The sequence below is a fragment of the Myodes glareolus genome, chromosome 24 (genome assembly GCF_982192425.1).
Source record: "Myodes glareolus chromosome 24, mMyoGla1.1, whole genome shotgun sequence".
Taxonomy (NCBI): domain Eukaryota; kingdom Metazoa; phylum Chordata; class Mammalia; order Rodentia; family Cricetidae; genus Myodes; species Myodes glareolus.
Window position 1 is genome coordinate 49,574,711 of NC_142049.1, and position 15,285 is coordinate 49,589,995.

General features: G+C 45.2%; 1 protein-coding gene across 6 annotated transcripts in view; it reads right to left on the reverse strand.

Moving 5' to 3' along the window:
* Nucleotides 1-13,938, reverse strand: part of Vrk3 (VRK serine/threonine kinase 3) — a 31,846-nt gene extending 17,908 nt beyond the window's left edge. For 2 of the 6 annotated variants that reach the window (XR_015736364.1, XM_087901379.1), the window contains exons 1-4: nucleotides 13,490-13,937; nucleotides 11,426-11,487; nucleotides 2,446-2,585; nucleotides 347-496 (exon numbers count right to left, since the gene is read on the reverse strand). Coding sequence is in view for 4 of the 6 variants with exons in the window: in XM_087901379.1 (XP_087757505.1) it covers nucleotides 347-496; nucleotides 2,446-2,584 (289 nt within the window). In the remaining 2 variants the exon portion in view is untranslated. Of the gene's footprint in view, nucleotides 1-346; nucleotides 497-2,445; nucleotides 2,586-11,425; nucleotides 11,488-13,489 lie in introns of those variants that run through there. The other 4 variants (XM_087901376.1, XM_087901377.1, XM_087901378.1 and 1 more) reach the window with 4 other exon arrangements.
* Between the last annotated feature and the right edge of the window lie 1,347 nt (nucleotides 13,939-15,285).

A 15,285-nucleotide genomic window follows, 5' to 3' on the forward strand; every position in this document is an offset into this window, starting at 1 on the left:
TGTAAAATGTACCTGCGGGGACGGACAGGAAGGGGACACTGGGAAGAAGTTCCAGGCAATGAATTGAAACAGCACCAGTTTTTTCCTCAAACATTGCTTTAATTTCTTGATTTATTTTGGTTTTGATTATGTCTGTGTGTTTGTGTGGGGGCTGGGTAATTTCACTCGAGGGCAGTGCCCTGGAGGTGGAGGAGCACACTGGAGCCCCTGGAGCCAGAGCTACAGTGCTTGTGAGCTGCCAGGACACGTGCGCCGCTGCTGAGCCTCCTCTCCAGCCCCTAGGACCAGGCACACTCAAATGACCCATCTTTGCCCCATCCAGACAAGGACCAGTCCCAGCTCTCACCTGTGGGTCTCTCAGGAGAATGAAAGGTATCTTCAGACTCAGAGCTGTCACGGTCAGAGAGGAGAGAGGGTGGGAGACAAGTGACAGTGGACGACCATTTCACTTTCTTGGGAGAGGTTTCAGAACTGGAGTTCAGCCCTTTCTTTGAGCCTGAAGGTGAACCAAAAGCAGATCAGAGTTCTGAAGGCCTTCCAGGCACAGCCAGTCCTGAACTGTCTCAAGTGTTCCTTCTTCCTGCTTACCTCGTCTCCACCAGCCCCACCCCTTTTATATCTTCCACGACTTGTCATTTTGCTATCTTCTAAGCACTTCTTTTTTGAAAAAAAAAAAAAAAATTTTTTTTTGAAACAAGGTTTCTCTGTGTAACAGTTCTAGCTGTCCTGGAACTTTCTTTGTAGACCAGGCTGGCCTTGAAATTACAGAGATCTGCCTGCCTTTGACTCCTGAGTGCTGGGAATAAAGGTATACGTCACCATTCCCAGGACCTTTTTTTGAAATTTTTAATTTACTGTATTATCAATGTATGTGTGCATACACATGCACGCACAGGCGTGTGAGAGCATGCATGTGATCACCGGTTCTCTCCTTGCACTGCGCTTCTGAGGGGCTGAACCAGTTGGTCAGGCTTGTGCTGCAAGCACTGCCATTCTCTGAGCCAGCCTGCCGGTCCAGCATTTGCTTTTTGTTTGTTTGTTTAAGACAAGATCTTGCAACTGGGTGGTGGTGGTGCGGGCCTTTAATCCCACTTTAACCCCAGCATGTGAAAGGCAGAGGCAGGAGGATCGCTGAGTTTCTGCAATTGTGCAGCTCATTTGATTCAAAGCACCTGGCTTTGATCTGCCTTTTCTGGGTAATATTTTCTTTTTTTTTTTCTGAAGTATGTAAATTTTATCTGAGAGTTTCTTAGGGTTCAAAGCCTATGCAAAACTTGGTTGCATAGGACTTGGCAAACAAAGAAGTCTCTTAACTGAGAATCTGCATTGGCTTTGTCTCTTTGGGGAGCTTTGCTAAGCAACAGTGAGTCAATCCGCCAGGGGCTGACTCCCCTCCCCCGCACAGTTAAAAAGCCATCCGAAGAGTGCCTCTGTGTCTTCTTTCCATAGACCCGTGTGAGCCACACCTGACACAACAGGCCAGCCTGGTCTACAGAATTCCAGAGAGTCAAGGCTACACAAGAGAAAAACAAAACAAAACAAAGCAATAAAAAGCAAAAAGAAAAGACAAGGTCTTTCTATGTGGCCTAGATTGGTCTTAAAATCAGGAAGATCCCAATTCTCCTTCCTCAGCCTCCCTGATGCTGGGATTACAGGTATGATGCCACTGTGTCCGACTTTGGAGCAAACTCTCCAGCTCTATCTAGTCTGCCATTTAAAGCATACACTAAGTTTCATGTGGCAATGATTATGTATGTGTTTATCTATCTATATGCTTTTATGGGTATGTATTTAAAGCACTTTTATTCCTTTCTGCAAACATATTAAACATGCTTTGCCAATATTTGTGTGCACCCCAATAGCATGACAGCTGACAACTACCACAACGATGCCTAGAAAGAACCACAGAGGCCCAGCACGATGGCTCAGTGGTACTTGCTACTGAGCCTAACGACAAGAGTTCAAGCCCCAGGCCGCACAGGGAGAGAGAGAGACTGTGGACTCCTATACGCTGCCCTCTAAACTCCACGCCTGTGCCCTTGAGCAAGAAATAGACACTAAACATCAGTGTGCTAATATATATCCAGTGCAGCCCAACTACTGCCCTGCACTATGACCGTGCAACAGTCAGGTGAGGTACTAGGACTATGGAGACATGGGAGCGCTGCATTCGCTAAGTCTGACTTGTGCTCCTGCTAGCTTCAGCTCCACATATTTCCTCTAAGAACTCAGCTTTCCAGTGAACTGTTTGCTAAAGAAACAGAGCTCCCACGGCCTCCTCTGTTCCTGCAAACATGCTTAACTGCAACAGAAACCCCCCTCTTGTGGTCCTGATGCCCAGAGACCACCTCTGACAGGTACGGAGACAGGAATTCCAGCAGGACGGCACAAACTATAGACGCTGTAAGAAGCTGCAGGATGGGGCTGGACTTTGCTGGCTCCTACCTCCGAAGGATGACACAGGAGGCGTAAGGCCAGTCTGAGCTTCTGCATGTTCCTCTACAGGCAGGGAATTGCCACAGAACGGGCAGAACTTGAATGATCCTTTGACACCTTTGCCACAGACTGGACAGAAGGAGATCATGCTGCAACACAGAAAGTGGGGACAGGGATCAGAACAAACCATCCAGAGTGTGAGCTGTGAGGAAAGCAAGCACCTGTGAGGCCAGAGGTCAGCCTCAGGTGTGGGTCCCTAGGCACCACCCACCTTGTATGTTAGACAATGCCTCTCCCTGCTCTGTAGCTTGTCAAGTAGACAGTGTGTCTGGCCAATTCAATTTATGGTTCCCCGTCTTTGAATCCCCAGTGCTAGGATTATAGGTGTATGCTTATCACACCCAGATTTTTTATGAGTCCTGAGAGTTGAACTTAGGTCTTTTATATTTGCCTGATTGTAAGCCCATATTTCTTTATGGTGTAGCAGCCAGGCTCTGAAGCCATTGGGCCAATCCGAAGTGATCACGTAGCCCTGCAGACAGGCTGTCTACCTGACAAAGGTCAGGATGTTGGCTGCTCCCTTTCTTTGTAATTTAGAGGATGCCTTATAGAGATGCTAATTCAAGCCTACCTGACAGCTAGCATACTCAGCAGACAGGTAGATGCGGACAAAAGGCCATTCACCTGGTTGCCTACATGACAGAATGCTGGTGTATTTTCCCCACCCAGTTTATGTATTGGTATAAAAGATGTTTGGAGAATAAATGCGGGGAGATCCTCAGAGGAGATCTTCAGGAGGAAGAAGCCTGAGATGCCCTTTTCCATAATAATGGTGTAAGCTGTGTCTGGTTATTCCTTGCGCCTCCATACCAGTCCAGCTACGGAAAATAGATGTCTGTGTTGGAGCCACATGGGCTCTCACACCTGATGTCTTTGCTTTAATTATCAACTTGACAGAGCCTAAAAGCATTTGAGAGCAAAGCGTCATCTGAGGGACTGCCTGGATCAGGTTTTCACGTGGGTGGACGTAGGAGGGACTGTAAAAGAAAGCCAGAGAGATGACCATGAGCAGCAAGTGGTGGCCCTCCACAGTTTCTGAACCAAGTACATACCCTGACACCCTCAGCGATGGACAGTGCCTTGGATGTATAAGCCAAAGAAGTCCTTTCTTTCTTCCCCTAAGTTCCATCTGCAGCAGAAACCATGAGCACAGGGCGGGCAAGCGCTCTCCAGTTGAGCTGCTCCCACCCCCTTTACTGCTATTCCTGCACTTTCCTTTCATCTTTCCACGGGGAAATCTCAGAGCCTCTGAGCCTGTTTCTTCTGACTGATGACTGAGAGAATTCCAGAACTTGCCTTTGAAAGTCACAAGCCACCCTGACAAGTGGTTACAGATCCTCAGCACAGAGGAGAAATGCAGACAGAGTTCTCCTCAGGAACCTTGCTCAGCTCTGTCCTACCAGCTGCACCCAATAACCACACAGAGACTTATTATATCTGGCCAACAGCTTAGTCTTATTACTAACAAGCTCTTACATCTTAAGTCAACCCATAGTCTTATCTATATTCTACCACTGGTTTAAGTCCTTATCTCAATACAGCATGTTCATCTGCTTCCTCTGTGTCTGCTGGTGACTCCAACGACTCTGCCCTTCTTCCCAGTGTCTTCTCATTTTTGCTCTCCTGCCAAACCTCTTCCTGTCTAGCTATTGGCCAGTCAGCTCTTTTATTAAAACAATCAGAACGTGCCTCAGCAAAGACACATCTTCACAGTATGCCAATGACTATTCCACAGCAGAGACAGCAGCTCCTTTCTCCAGGGCTGTGCAGAGCAGAAGTCTCACTTATTTCAACCATGGGCTGAATCTGGTTCCCGAAGGCAGGCACGATGGCTCAGCCCAGCGCTCTTCACCTTCCTGACGCTGCAGTCCTTTAATACTGCTCCTCATGTGTGATGAAACAACTGCAAAATTATTCCCCTTGCTATCGCATAACTGTAATTTTACTACTGTTGTGGAATAATCTTTTTGTACACTGTGAAGATGTGTCACTATGACTGGTTTAATAAAAAGCTAAACAGTCAGGATTTTCAGGGCAGAGAGAACACTGGGAAGAAGGGAAGAGATGCCAGGACACAGAGCAAGCAGCATGGGTATTATAAAGTAAAGGTAACTGAGCCATGTAAAAGAACACAGAATAAAAGATATGTATTAATTTAAGTTATAAGAGCTAGTTAACAATAAGTTAAGGCTGGGCAGGGGTAGCACATGGCTTTAATCCCATCACCCGGCAGAGGCAGGGGGATCTCTACATTCAGGGCCATCCTGGTCTGCAGAGTGAGTTCCGTAATAGTCAGGATTGCTACACAGAGAAACCCTGTCTCAAAAAACCAAAAGAAAGAAGCCTCAGCTATTGGCCAAGCTTTCACAATTAATAATAATAAGTCTCCATGTTGTGGTTTGGGAGCTGACTGGTGGGACAGAGAAAGACTCGTTACATACGGTATCCAAGATTCAGACACGTTTTTCACATAAGACCTCAGAAAGCTTACAAACGGTTCCAAACACGCAGCTTCCTAGTCCCACAGTCTCTCATGCGGGTCACAGCACAGACAGGTCAGCTGGCCACTGCCTGCAGGCTTGAGCTGCCAGAGAGACATGAACTAAGCTACACAGCAGTTTAAGATTTTGCTCACGCAGACAGAAAAGTTTACAGATACAGAGTAAAGCAGGTTCAGATTGAAAAAACCTCTAAGCAGGTTACAGTGTTTAACAATGTGCATAATAGGCGTAAAGAAAAACAAGAGGATATAGACAGTCATTAAAAATAGTTAAAGTCTTTAAAGAGAGAAGTAAAGTAACAATAACAACAACCACCAAGAATAAGCCATGTAAGGACAGGAAATACTATAACACAGGAATTTGGAACCTTTGTTAATTCTGAGCTTTTTTTGAATGCTAATGAATAGACGAAAGTCGCTGAGAGACAATGGGTTATGGAAGGGAGTGTGAAATTAAACCAATTATATAATAAACCAATATATAATTATAAATTAAACCAATGTATATATTTTAAAATGTCTTAACTTCAAAATGGAAGTCAAGAAATATGCTATGTTGGGGAAGAGGTTATGTTTTTATTTCCTCAGAAAATGAAAGGCTATAGATTCATTCAAGGTTGACAGAGATCAGATTTGATTTGGGGAGATACCCTGAAAATCCTGGCTAGAGACATATGCAAGAAAAACTACTAGACAAGTTACATATATTTTACCTGCTCGAACAGAAAACAGAAAATCATCTTTGTCTGGCTTGTGTACAACAAACAGTCCATCTTTGTGTTAGCGCAGATATGCTCAAGCTTCTGTGTTTTCAGAGCAAGGGACCAGACACCAACAGCAACGGATGACCCAGGCGATCCAGAGCAAGGGACCAGACACCAACAGCAATGGATGACCCAGGCGATCCAGAGCAAGGGACCAGACACCAACAGCAACGGATGACCCAGGCGATCCAGCCCTTCAGAATGTTTCTGTTGCAGTTTCCTCAGAGTTCTGCATCAAGAACAGCTTCCAGGTTGCTACCTGAGATGGTCCAACTTGACAGACTATTGTAGCCAGGACTTTTCCATTAACCTAATCTTCTTAGGGCCCCCAGGGATGCCAATGCCCTCAGACAACAGTAAGCAGTCTACAGAACACAATCCTCACATTCCCATTCCCATGAGGTGGGGTAGGTGGGTTTTGGTCATTCAGTGGGCTATGAATGTTTGTCAGTGTTTAGGGGAGTTGGCTACAAATTGTTATTGGTCATGGTAAAAAAAAATGAACAGAGATTAGATTCAGGGATCTCTTTCTGAAGAGAAAAAGGGGGAATAGTATAAAAATAATGAGATAAAAGAGTCTACTTTTGAAAAACTACTAGTCTCAAATATTTTACATTGGTATGGATTTTTATATATTGATATAAATTTAAGGTTATTTTTGTTATAACATACTGTATATACATTTCTATCCTTGTTTAAGGTATTATACCTGTGCACCTCATTTTAAAATGTAATATAAAGTTCTAGTCCTTAAAGGCTATAATTACAAACTGTTCACAATAATTAAGATATGTAGGTTAGAGCCAGGAGGTGGTTGGTGGTACATACCTTTAATCCTAGCACATGGGAGGTAGAGACAGTCAGATCTCTTTGAGTTTAAGGCCAGTCTGGTCTACAGATGGAGTTCCAGGACAGGCTCCAAAGCTACAGAGAAACCCAGTCTTGAAAAAGCACACACACAAGCACATACAAAAAGAAATGCATATTAGAAGTTAGTCATCTATAACAATCAAATTTATGGCCATGTTTTCAAGGTCAAACAAATATATTTTAGATAGACGGGTAGTCTTCAAACACTTCAGAGATCTATAGAAGATGGCATTTAAGATGCTTTAACAACGTAAGGCCTTTTAAGACAATGAAATATGCCTGCTCCTGACAGCACCAATCAACTGCAGAGAAGATGATGGGCACCAAAGAACCTCCATATGGAGTTTGTTTTCTTTGTGGCAAAAGTTAGCCACTGGGCAAGAAATTGTCATTGCCTCAACTGCCTACAGTATGCTGTCCTAACTGGACAAGCAGGAGACAAAAGAGAGCGACTGGTGAACTTTGTCAAGACAAAGCGAACCCATTCTTTAAATTCCTGTTTCATAGAGAAGTCTGTCAGATAATCTAGGCCTGTAGGCCATAGAAGGATGCTGTGGGATAATCTTGTATCCTGTAAAGATTTGCCACTCGTATTGGCTTAATAAAATGCTGATTGGTCAGTAGTCAGGCAAGAAGTATAGGCGGGGCAACCAGACTAGGAGAGTTCTGGGAAGAGGAAAAGCTCAGTCTGTAGTCACCACCCAGACACAGAAGAAGATGGGAATGCCTCACTGATTAAAAAGGTACCAAGCCATGTGGCTAAACATGATGAGAATTATGGGTTAAGTTAATATGTAAGAGGTAGCTAATAATGAGTCTGAGCTAATAAGCCAAATAGTTAATTATTAATATAAACCTTATGTGTGTTTCTTTGGGACTGAACAGCTGTGGGACCGGATGGGAAGAAACTTCTGTCTATAGAAGGATACCCCAACATTGCAGAGAATCTTGAGGTGACTGTCTAGGCAGCCAGATGTCTGTCATTTCTATAGTCTTGAAAATTGCTTTCTCTGCCCTTCATATTTGCTCAAGTAATATTTTATCCTTTTTGAGTCTTTGATGGAGTTGAAGACCAGATAGTTATAGGTACAGTTTTCCTTCTTACCAAATTGAAAAAAAAAAAACTTACATAAGAGATAAAAGAGAAACATAAAAGCTTAAGTTGTTTATCTAAAAATGATGTTTAAGTTCTAAAAAGATATTTTTAGGATGGTACTATAAGTTACGACAAAAATGGTTTAGGTATAAAACTTTAGACTAAGATAAGATAGACAAAGGAGTATTTTCTCTGAATTTGTCAAATGCAAATGGACTGAACACTAAATGTAATTCTTACCTGATAATTCTTATTGTATACAGTTTTACTATGCTAGAGATAAAATCTTTCCTTTTTATTTAGACAAAAGGGGGAAATGCTGTGGAATAATCTTTTTTTGCACACTGTGAAAATGAGTCACTCTGACTGATTTAATAAAAAGCTAAACGTCCAATAGCTAAGCAGGATTTTGGGGGCAGAGAGGATGCTGGGAAAAAGAAGAGGGGAGATGACAGGACATAGAGCAAGCAGTGTGGGCATTACAAAGTAAAGGTAACCAAGCCATGTAAAAGAATGTAGATGAAAAGATATGGGCTAATTTGTTATAAGAGCTAGTTAAACAAGCCTAAACTACTGGCCAAGCTTTCACAATGAATAGTAAGTCTCCAAGTAGTGATTTAGGAGCTGACTGGTAGGACACAGAAAGACTTCCTAAATGCTACTGCTATGAATCATAATGTAAATATCTGATATGTAGGATATCTGATATACAACTTCTGTGAAAGGGTCCTTTAACCCCCCCACAAAGAGGTCATGACCCACAGGTTGAGGATCCCCACACAATGAAGAACTCATTCAAGTTGTTCTCTGACCTCTACAAGCACTCCATGTCACTGCATGTCACCCACACCCATACTTAAATGTTGTCAGAGTTTGCTTTCTATTGCTGTGATAAACACCATGACCAGAAGCAACTTGGGAGGAAGGGGCTTATTTAATCTTGTAATTTGCAGTCCATCATGGAGGGAAGTTAGTCCAGAAACTCAAGTGGAAACTCAGAAGCAGGAACCGATGCAGAGGACATGGAGGAGCTGCTTACTGGCTGGCTCCCCATGACTTGCTTAGCCTGCTTTCTTAAACAACTCAGGACCACATGTTCATGGGGGGGGCACCTACCCACAATGGGCTGGGTCCTCCCATATTAATATTTAATCAAGAAATCAGGACAAATGGCTAACTGAGGTACCTATTTAACGTCTCAAATCAGATGCTGGCTGCCAGGTTCTCCCAGCATTTCTCAGTAGCCATTACAGTCATGCTGGCTGCTGGCTGCCATTCCCCATCCACCACCTCAAACCCCTCCAGCCCCTGCGTCACTGCCCTTCCCCAGGTCCTCTTCTCTATATAACCCAGTCATTTTGGCCCTATGGCCTCTTAGTTCCCTTGGTTTCTGGGTTCCCAGATGCTCTCTTTCCTCCTTCTCTCTTGTTTTCTATCCCTGTCTCCTCTCAGGTCATGTTCAGTGTGGACTCTCTCTTGTTCCTACCCCACCTCCTCCCAGGCCACGTTCAGTGTGGACTCTCTCTTGTTCTCTACCTTGCCTTCTCTCAGGCTACGTTCAGTGTGGACTCTCTCTAGCTTGTATCAACTTGATCAGAAAAAAACAAAACAAAACAAAACCCCAAAAGTCAGTATGTATATATGTATGTATGTATATACATACACATGAAAAAATAAATGTAAAATTAATATAAAAAGATTCTGGCTCCTGATTCAGGTCCATGACAGCAGAGAATGCAAGGTTCAAGCTGTGCAGTAAGAGCATAGGGTGTTGATTATCCACACTTCTTTGGACCAGAAGGCAGGGCTGCAGCTCAGGAGCTCCATGTCTACACCCTTATATTGGCTAGTTATGCTGCATGCAAAAAACCACACCCACCCAAAACAGCATCATCAGCTGGAGACCAAGAGCCAAACACATCGGCCTGTTGGGTACTTCATCACGCTTTTGCACTCTTTCTGTTTGTTTGTGTCAAGACCGGGTTTCTCTGTGTAGCCTTAGGTGTCCTGGAACTTGCTCTGTACACCAGGCTGACCTCAAACTCAGAGATCCACCTGCCTCTGCCTCTCGAGTGCTGGGATTAAAAACATGCACCACTACTGCCTCGCTATACATTTGCATTCTTTTATGTTGTATTTGTTTAACTCTGTGAAGCAATGTTATTCTGCCTGTCTAAAACACCTGATTGGTCTAATAAAGAGCTGAACGGCCAATAGCTAGGTGGAGAGAGATAGGCAGGGTTTCTAAGCAGAGAGGATAAATAGGAGAAAAAGAGAAGAGGGATGAGCAAGTAAAGGAGGAGAGGAAGATGCCAGGGGCCAGCCACCCAGCGAGATATGAAATAAGAAGGAAAGAAAAGATATACAGATATAAAGAAAGGTAAAAACCCAGAGGCAAAAGGTAGACAGGAAAATTTAAATTAGAAAAGCTGGCTAGAAACAAGCCAAGCTAAGGATGGGAATTCATAAGTAAGAATGAGTCTCTCCGTGTGATTACTTGGGAGCTGGGTGGTGGGTCCCCCAATGAGTAAAGAGTAAAAAAGCCAACTACACAATTGTTTTGTCAAAGGCACAATTACTGGGGAGGCTTTTTTATTTTTATTTCTTGTTAGTGTCTCTTTCTCCTTCTCCCTTCTGGTGGTCACAAATTTGAAGCTTAGGTGGTGACTCTGGAACCACCAGACCAAAAATGGATATGGACAGTCATCCGAAGTTTGTACCAGTGAAAGAGAATGTATAACTGCGTCAAGCCACAGCCTTAGGGGCTGTTTGTTACTGTGGCATTTCACAGCCTGGACTGAGTAAGAACAGAGAGTCCACTTGACTTATGGAAAAAGTGGAGCAGTTTAGAAATCTCTGGTATTTTTTTTATTGTTTTGTTTGTTTGTTTTTTCAAGACAGGGTTTCTCTGTGTAGCCTTGGGTGTCCTGGAACTTACTCTGTACACCAGGCTGGCCTCAAACTCAGAGATCTGCCTGCTTCTGCCTCCCAAATGCTGGGATTTAAGGCGTGCATCACCACTGCAAACTACCTGTGTGTTTTCTGTTTATAAACTGTATGTGTGCCTGTCTTTTGTTTGAGACACAGTGTCTCAATTACTTTCTCTGTTGCTGTGATAAAATATCCTACCAAAAGCAACTGAAGGCTCACAGTTCAAGAGCACAGTCCATCATGGAAGACGTCACGGCAACAGGAGCTTGAGGGAGCTCACACCTGGTCACACTGCATGCAGTCAGGAAGCAGAGAGCAATGCATGCTGGTGCCCAGATCACTTTCTCCTTTTATACAGTCCAGGACCCAGAAATTGTTGCCACCCACATTCTGGATAGATTTTTCCACCTCAACGAACACAATCTAGATAATCCTTCCCACAAATGTTTGTCTCCAAGATGATTCTACCAGTCAAACTGATAATATTAACCGTTGCCCAGGGTCTTGCTGTATAGTCCAAGCTAAGCTCACGATAACAGGTATCACCAGCACACCCAGTTCTGTTGGTGTTCTTTGATAATTCCATGTTAAATCTATTTTCCTCAGTAGTCACTGGGGAAAAGATGGCCTCTTTGAAGGAGCCAGTGCCTGACTAGGTGAGCCTTGCCATACCCAAACTGACAGGGCAGGGAGGTCCACCAGCAGCCACAGAGAGGAGGCAGTACGACTGGGCTCTTGGTGGGAAACAGGCCTCAGGGGCAACAGTACCTTTGTGGACTCAGGGTGTAGTCCTTGGATTACTGAGTTGGAAACTCCATCGTGACAACAGCCTGGAAAGACATGAACAAAGAGGGAAGACATGAACCGAGGCTCATTTTATAAGGGAAAGGTACTAGGCATTGGTCAAACGGTCAGCAAGTGCTACTTGAGTGCCCATTCATTCATCCTTCTTGTAGTTTTAAGATAGGGTCTCATGCAGCACTAGCCTTGGATTCCTAATGTCACTTCCTGAGGGCCAGGGTCTCACATGCGCACCATGGCCAGCACAGCCTGGTTATGGCTTACAAAGTAAACATCAAGAAATGAACTGGGTTCCTAGCTTCAGCTCAGATGTTCTTGGAGGCTCCCATGTGGAAGGTGATGCTAGCATGAAACTGAGCCAGGTAACACCAGGCTTTTAACCATTTAGCCTCTAGTTCTCCCATACTGTCCCCAGCCCAGGCTGTCATCTCCCTCTCCTATAGTGAATATCAGGTTCCACATCTTGTTACTGTGATTTACAGTCAAAACAGGGGTCATGAGGATCCACTGAAGTCAGTTTTGAGGATAGGCTTGATGTCTTAATAATTCGGAATTCATACTATTCTTCTATAGTACCCGAATCCAGTCTCTGTAGTTGGAATTTTCTTTGGGCTGCCAACCGAATCCCAAATAAAGACACAAGGCTTATTAATTACAAATGCTCTGCCTTAGCTTAGGCTTGTCCCACTAGTTCTTTTAATTTACTCAGTTTCTATTCATATATGTTTTGCCTCCGGGCTTTTTACCTTTCTTTCATGTGTATGTCCTACTTTCCTGCTTCCTCTGTCTGTCTGTCTGGCTCTTGGCATTTCCCTGGTGTCTCTTTTTCTTTCTTCCCTCTGACCTAAATTCCTCCTCCTACTTACTCTCCCTGCCCAGAAATCCTGCCTATACCTCCTCCCTCCCTATTGGCTGTTCAGTTTTTTTTTATTAGACTAATCAGGTGCCTTAGGCAGGCAAGATAAAACAGCAACACATCTTTACATAGATAAACAAATATTCTGCAACAAGTCTCTATCACCCAAGTCTGCCAGATGGCTCACAATCACCTTTAACTTCAGCTCCAGTTAGAGGGGAACTGACACCCTCTGCTGGCCTCTCCAGGAACTGCAAGTTCATGCCATACACTCGCAGAGAACCTGGGATTAGCACAACACTATCTCTACTGATCAACAGTCACACTGTTTGAGAGCTGTCAGCAGAAGAATCAGGCAGGCAGGCCATCACGTGCCACCATGGGGACTGCAGGCAGAGAAAGCCTTCTGTTGTCCAGATTCTGGACAGACGCGCAGGTGAGGCTCCATGGAGCCATATTACACAACTGACTACATTCTTTGCTTGGCAAACAACCAATGTTAGAATGTAAACTCGTTGTGCAGGGCTTAGCAATATTTATCCTGTTTAAAAAGAATTTATTTTGATTTCATGTGCACTAGTGTTTTGCCTGCATGTATATTTGTGTGAGGGTGACAGATCTTAGAGTTATGGACAGTTGTTAGCTGCCACGAGGTTGCTGGGAGTTGAAACCAAGTCCTCTGCAAGAGCAGTCAATGCTCTTAAAGGCTGAGCCATCTCTCCAGCCCCAGGAATATTTATCTTTATGATTTCAATTTATGTATGTGTATGTCTGCACATGGGGATGTGGATGTGGATGTAAGTACCCATGAAGGTCACATGCATTGATCCCCTGGAACTGGGAAACAACTTGGGTCCTCTGGAAGAGCAGTAAGCACTCAAATATTGAGTCAACTCTCCAACCCTTAGGCAAGTTTGGGCCCCACAATCTAAAAGAAACCAGAAATGACAGGACAGCGGAGGCTCCGCCCCACGGGCAGCTCAGTATGAGTGGGGGTTTCCCCCCCACCCCCCGAACCCCGCCACGGTCGACTTCCAAGGCCCACAGGCGGTGACGTCACAGGCTCCCAGGCCGAGCGGCCTCTCATCACGGTATTTAAGAAAGAGCCGTGGGCGCCGGGGTTTCCCATGGCAAGGACTCTCGCTCCTCCGATCCGGAGCGGGAACTGTACTCACCTTTTCAGTTGCCCAGCGGAAACTTCCGGGGGAGGCGAAGGTGCTGCGCGCGCATCCTCCGCTGGGCCTGACAAAGGTGCGCAGGCACTGCCAACTTCCTCTAACTCGGCCCCAAGCCCCGCTGGGACTCCATTTCCCAGAAGCCTGAGCAGCACGGAACCGGAAGAGAAATTATTCCATTTCCTCATGGTCACCCTTCTTCGGCCTTCTCTAGAGCTTTTTCCTTCTACTGCGCATATGCTAATGTGAAGCCCATGACGAGAGACGAGTAGCTACTAATTACTTCTATCCTCTTCACTTTGCCCTTGCGTCAGCGCTGAGCCTCAGCCTCGCCCCAAACTGTTTCTATGGCAACTCGCTGGCCTCTCTTCACGGACGTTTCAGGGAGGCAGACAGAGAAACGGTAGTGGCAGCCCAGCCCTGCTGTCCCTAGTCCCGACTCTCAGCCGGTGGAGGCTCGAAAGCGGAGAGGTTCCTCCCACCGGAAGTTCCTCTGAGGAGTTTCTACCGGCACCGGAAATTTCTCTGAGGGGCAACCCGTGCTCGAGGAGATGGATTTTCTGGGAGCCTAGAAAGCCCGTGTTCGCTCAGCCGCGGAGACCCTGGCGTTCGCGGGCTCGGTCCTCAGCGGCGGGAGCGGGAGGCCCGAGGGAAAACCTGAACCCGTGGTCTCCTGAGGGGAGTTTTTTTACTTGTGTGTTTATACATGTGTGTCCAGGTGTCTGTAACACCTGCGCGCCGGAACCGTGGGCGTCAGAGAGCTCGTCGGATTCCCTGGAGGTACACATAGGTGTGAGCCACCGTGTGGGTGCCCGGAGCCGGACCTCTGCCCTCCTGAAGATCAGCAATGGCTCCTAACCCAGTGTCTAATTCCCAACACCTACATGGTGGCTCACAGACGTCTGTAGCTCCAGTTTTAGGGGATCAGATGCCCTCTGGCCACTGAAACCCCCAGGTGTGTACACAGCACTTCCATGCAGGCGGAAACAAACATAAAAATAAAGAATCCTTTGTATGTGTTCTTTGTGTCTCAAACATGTACACAGTGTATCTTGATCGTAGCCTCTCTCACCTTCCAGTACAAAAGGAATGCCCTGGCTGGCCCCAGACTGGGTGTTCTGCCTCTTCCTCTTCATCATAACCAGTGTAGTATATATGTATGGAACCCATGCAGTTCCTCCCGTGTGCTTTAACTTAGCATCTAGTTTCTAATACCTAATACTGTTTGAGTAATTGTTATCCTATGCTCAAAAATAATGACTTCTTTACGTGTTGGGAACAGGTTCTGAAGCATGATGGGAATTTAGGGGTGGGGTAATTTCAGTAAATGCACTTGCCATTGTGATCCGTGCAGCAGTGTCATTTGGGAACTTCTGCCACTTGTGATATTTTGGTGACTTACTAGCATGAACACGAAATCAGCCATGAAGGACGGGAGACTTTTCAGCTCTTCCACAGCTCTGCTAGCTGGGAACATGAAGGGGAGGGAGGAGGAGTTTAAAAGAGGTTACTGGAGTCAGGCAGCTATGGCTGAGGTAAGCTGGAGTCCCTGTGAATGAACTGAATTATTCCCAAAGGAAAAGCAGCAGTCCTTAGTTCGGAGACTACCAAGCAATCTTTTGAGGGGGAGGGATGACTTAAGATAGGATCTCAGGATCTCACTATGTAGCTCATGATGGCCTTGAATTCAGACTTTCTGCTTCAGTCTCTTTACAGGAAGGGCCTGGGACAGAGGGATGCCAGTTGACACCAAAAGGAAGCAAGTGTCACATCCAGAATATAGAACCTTTAGTCAG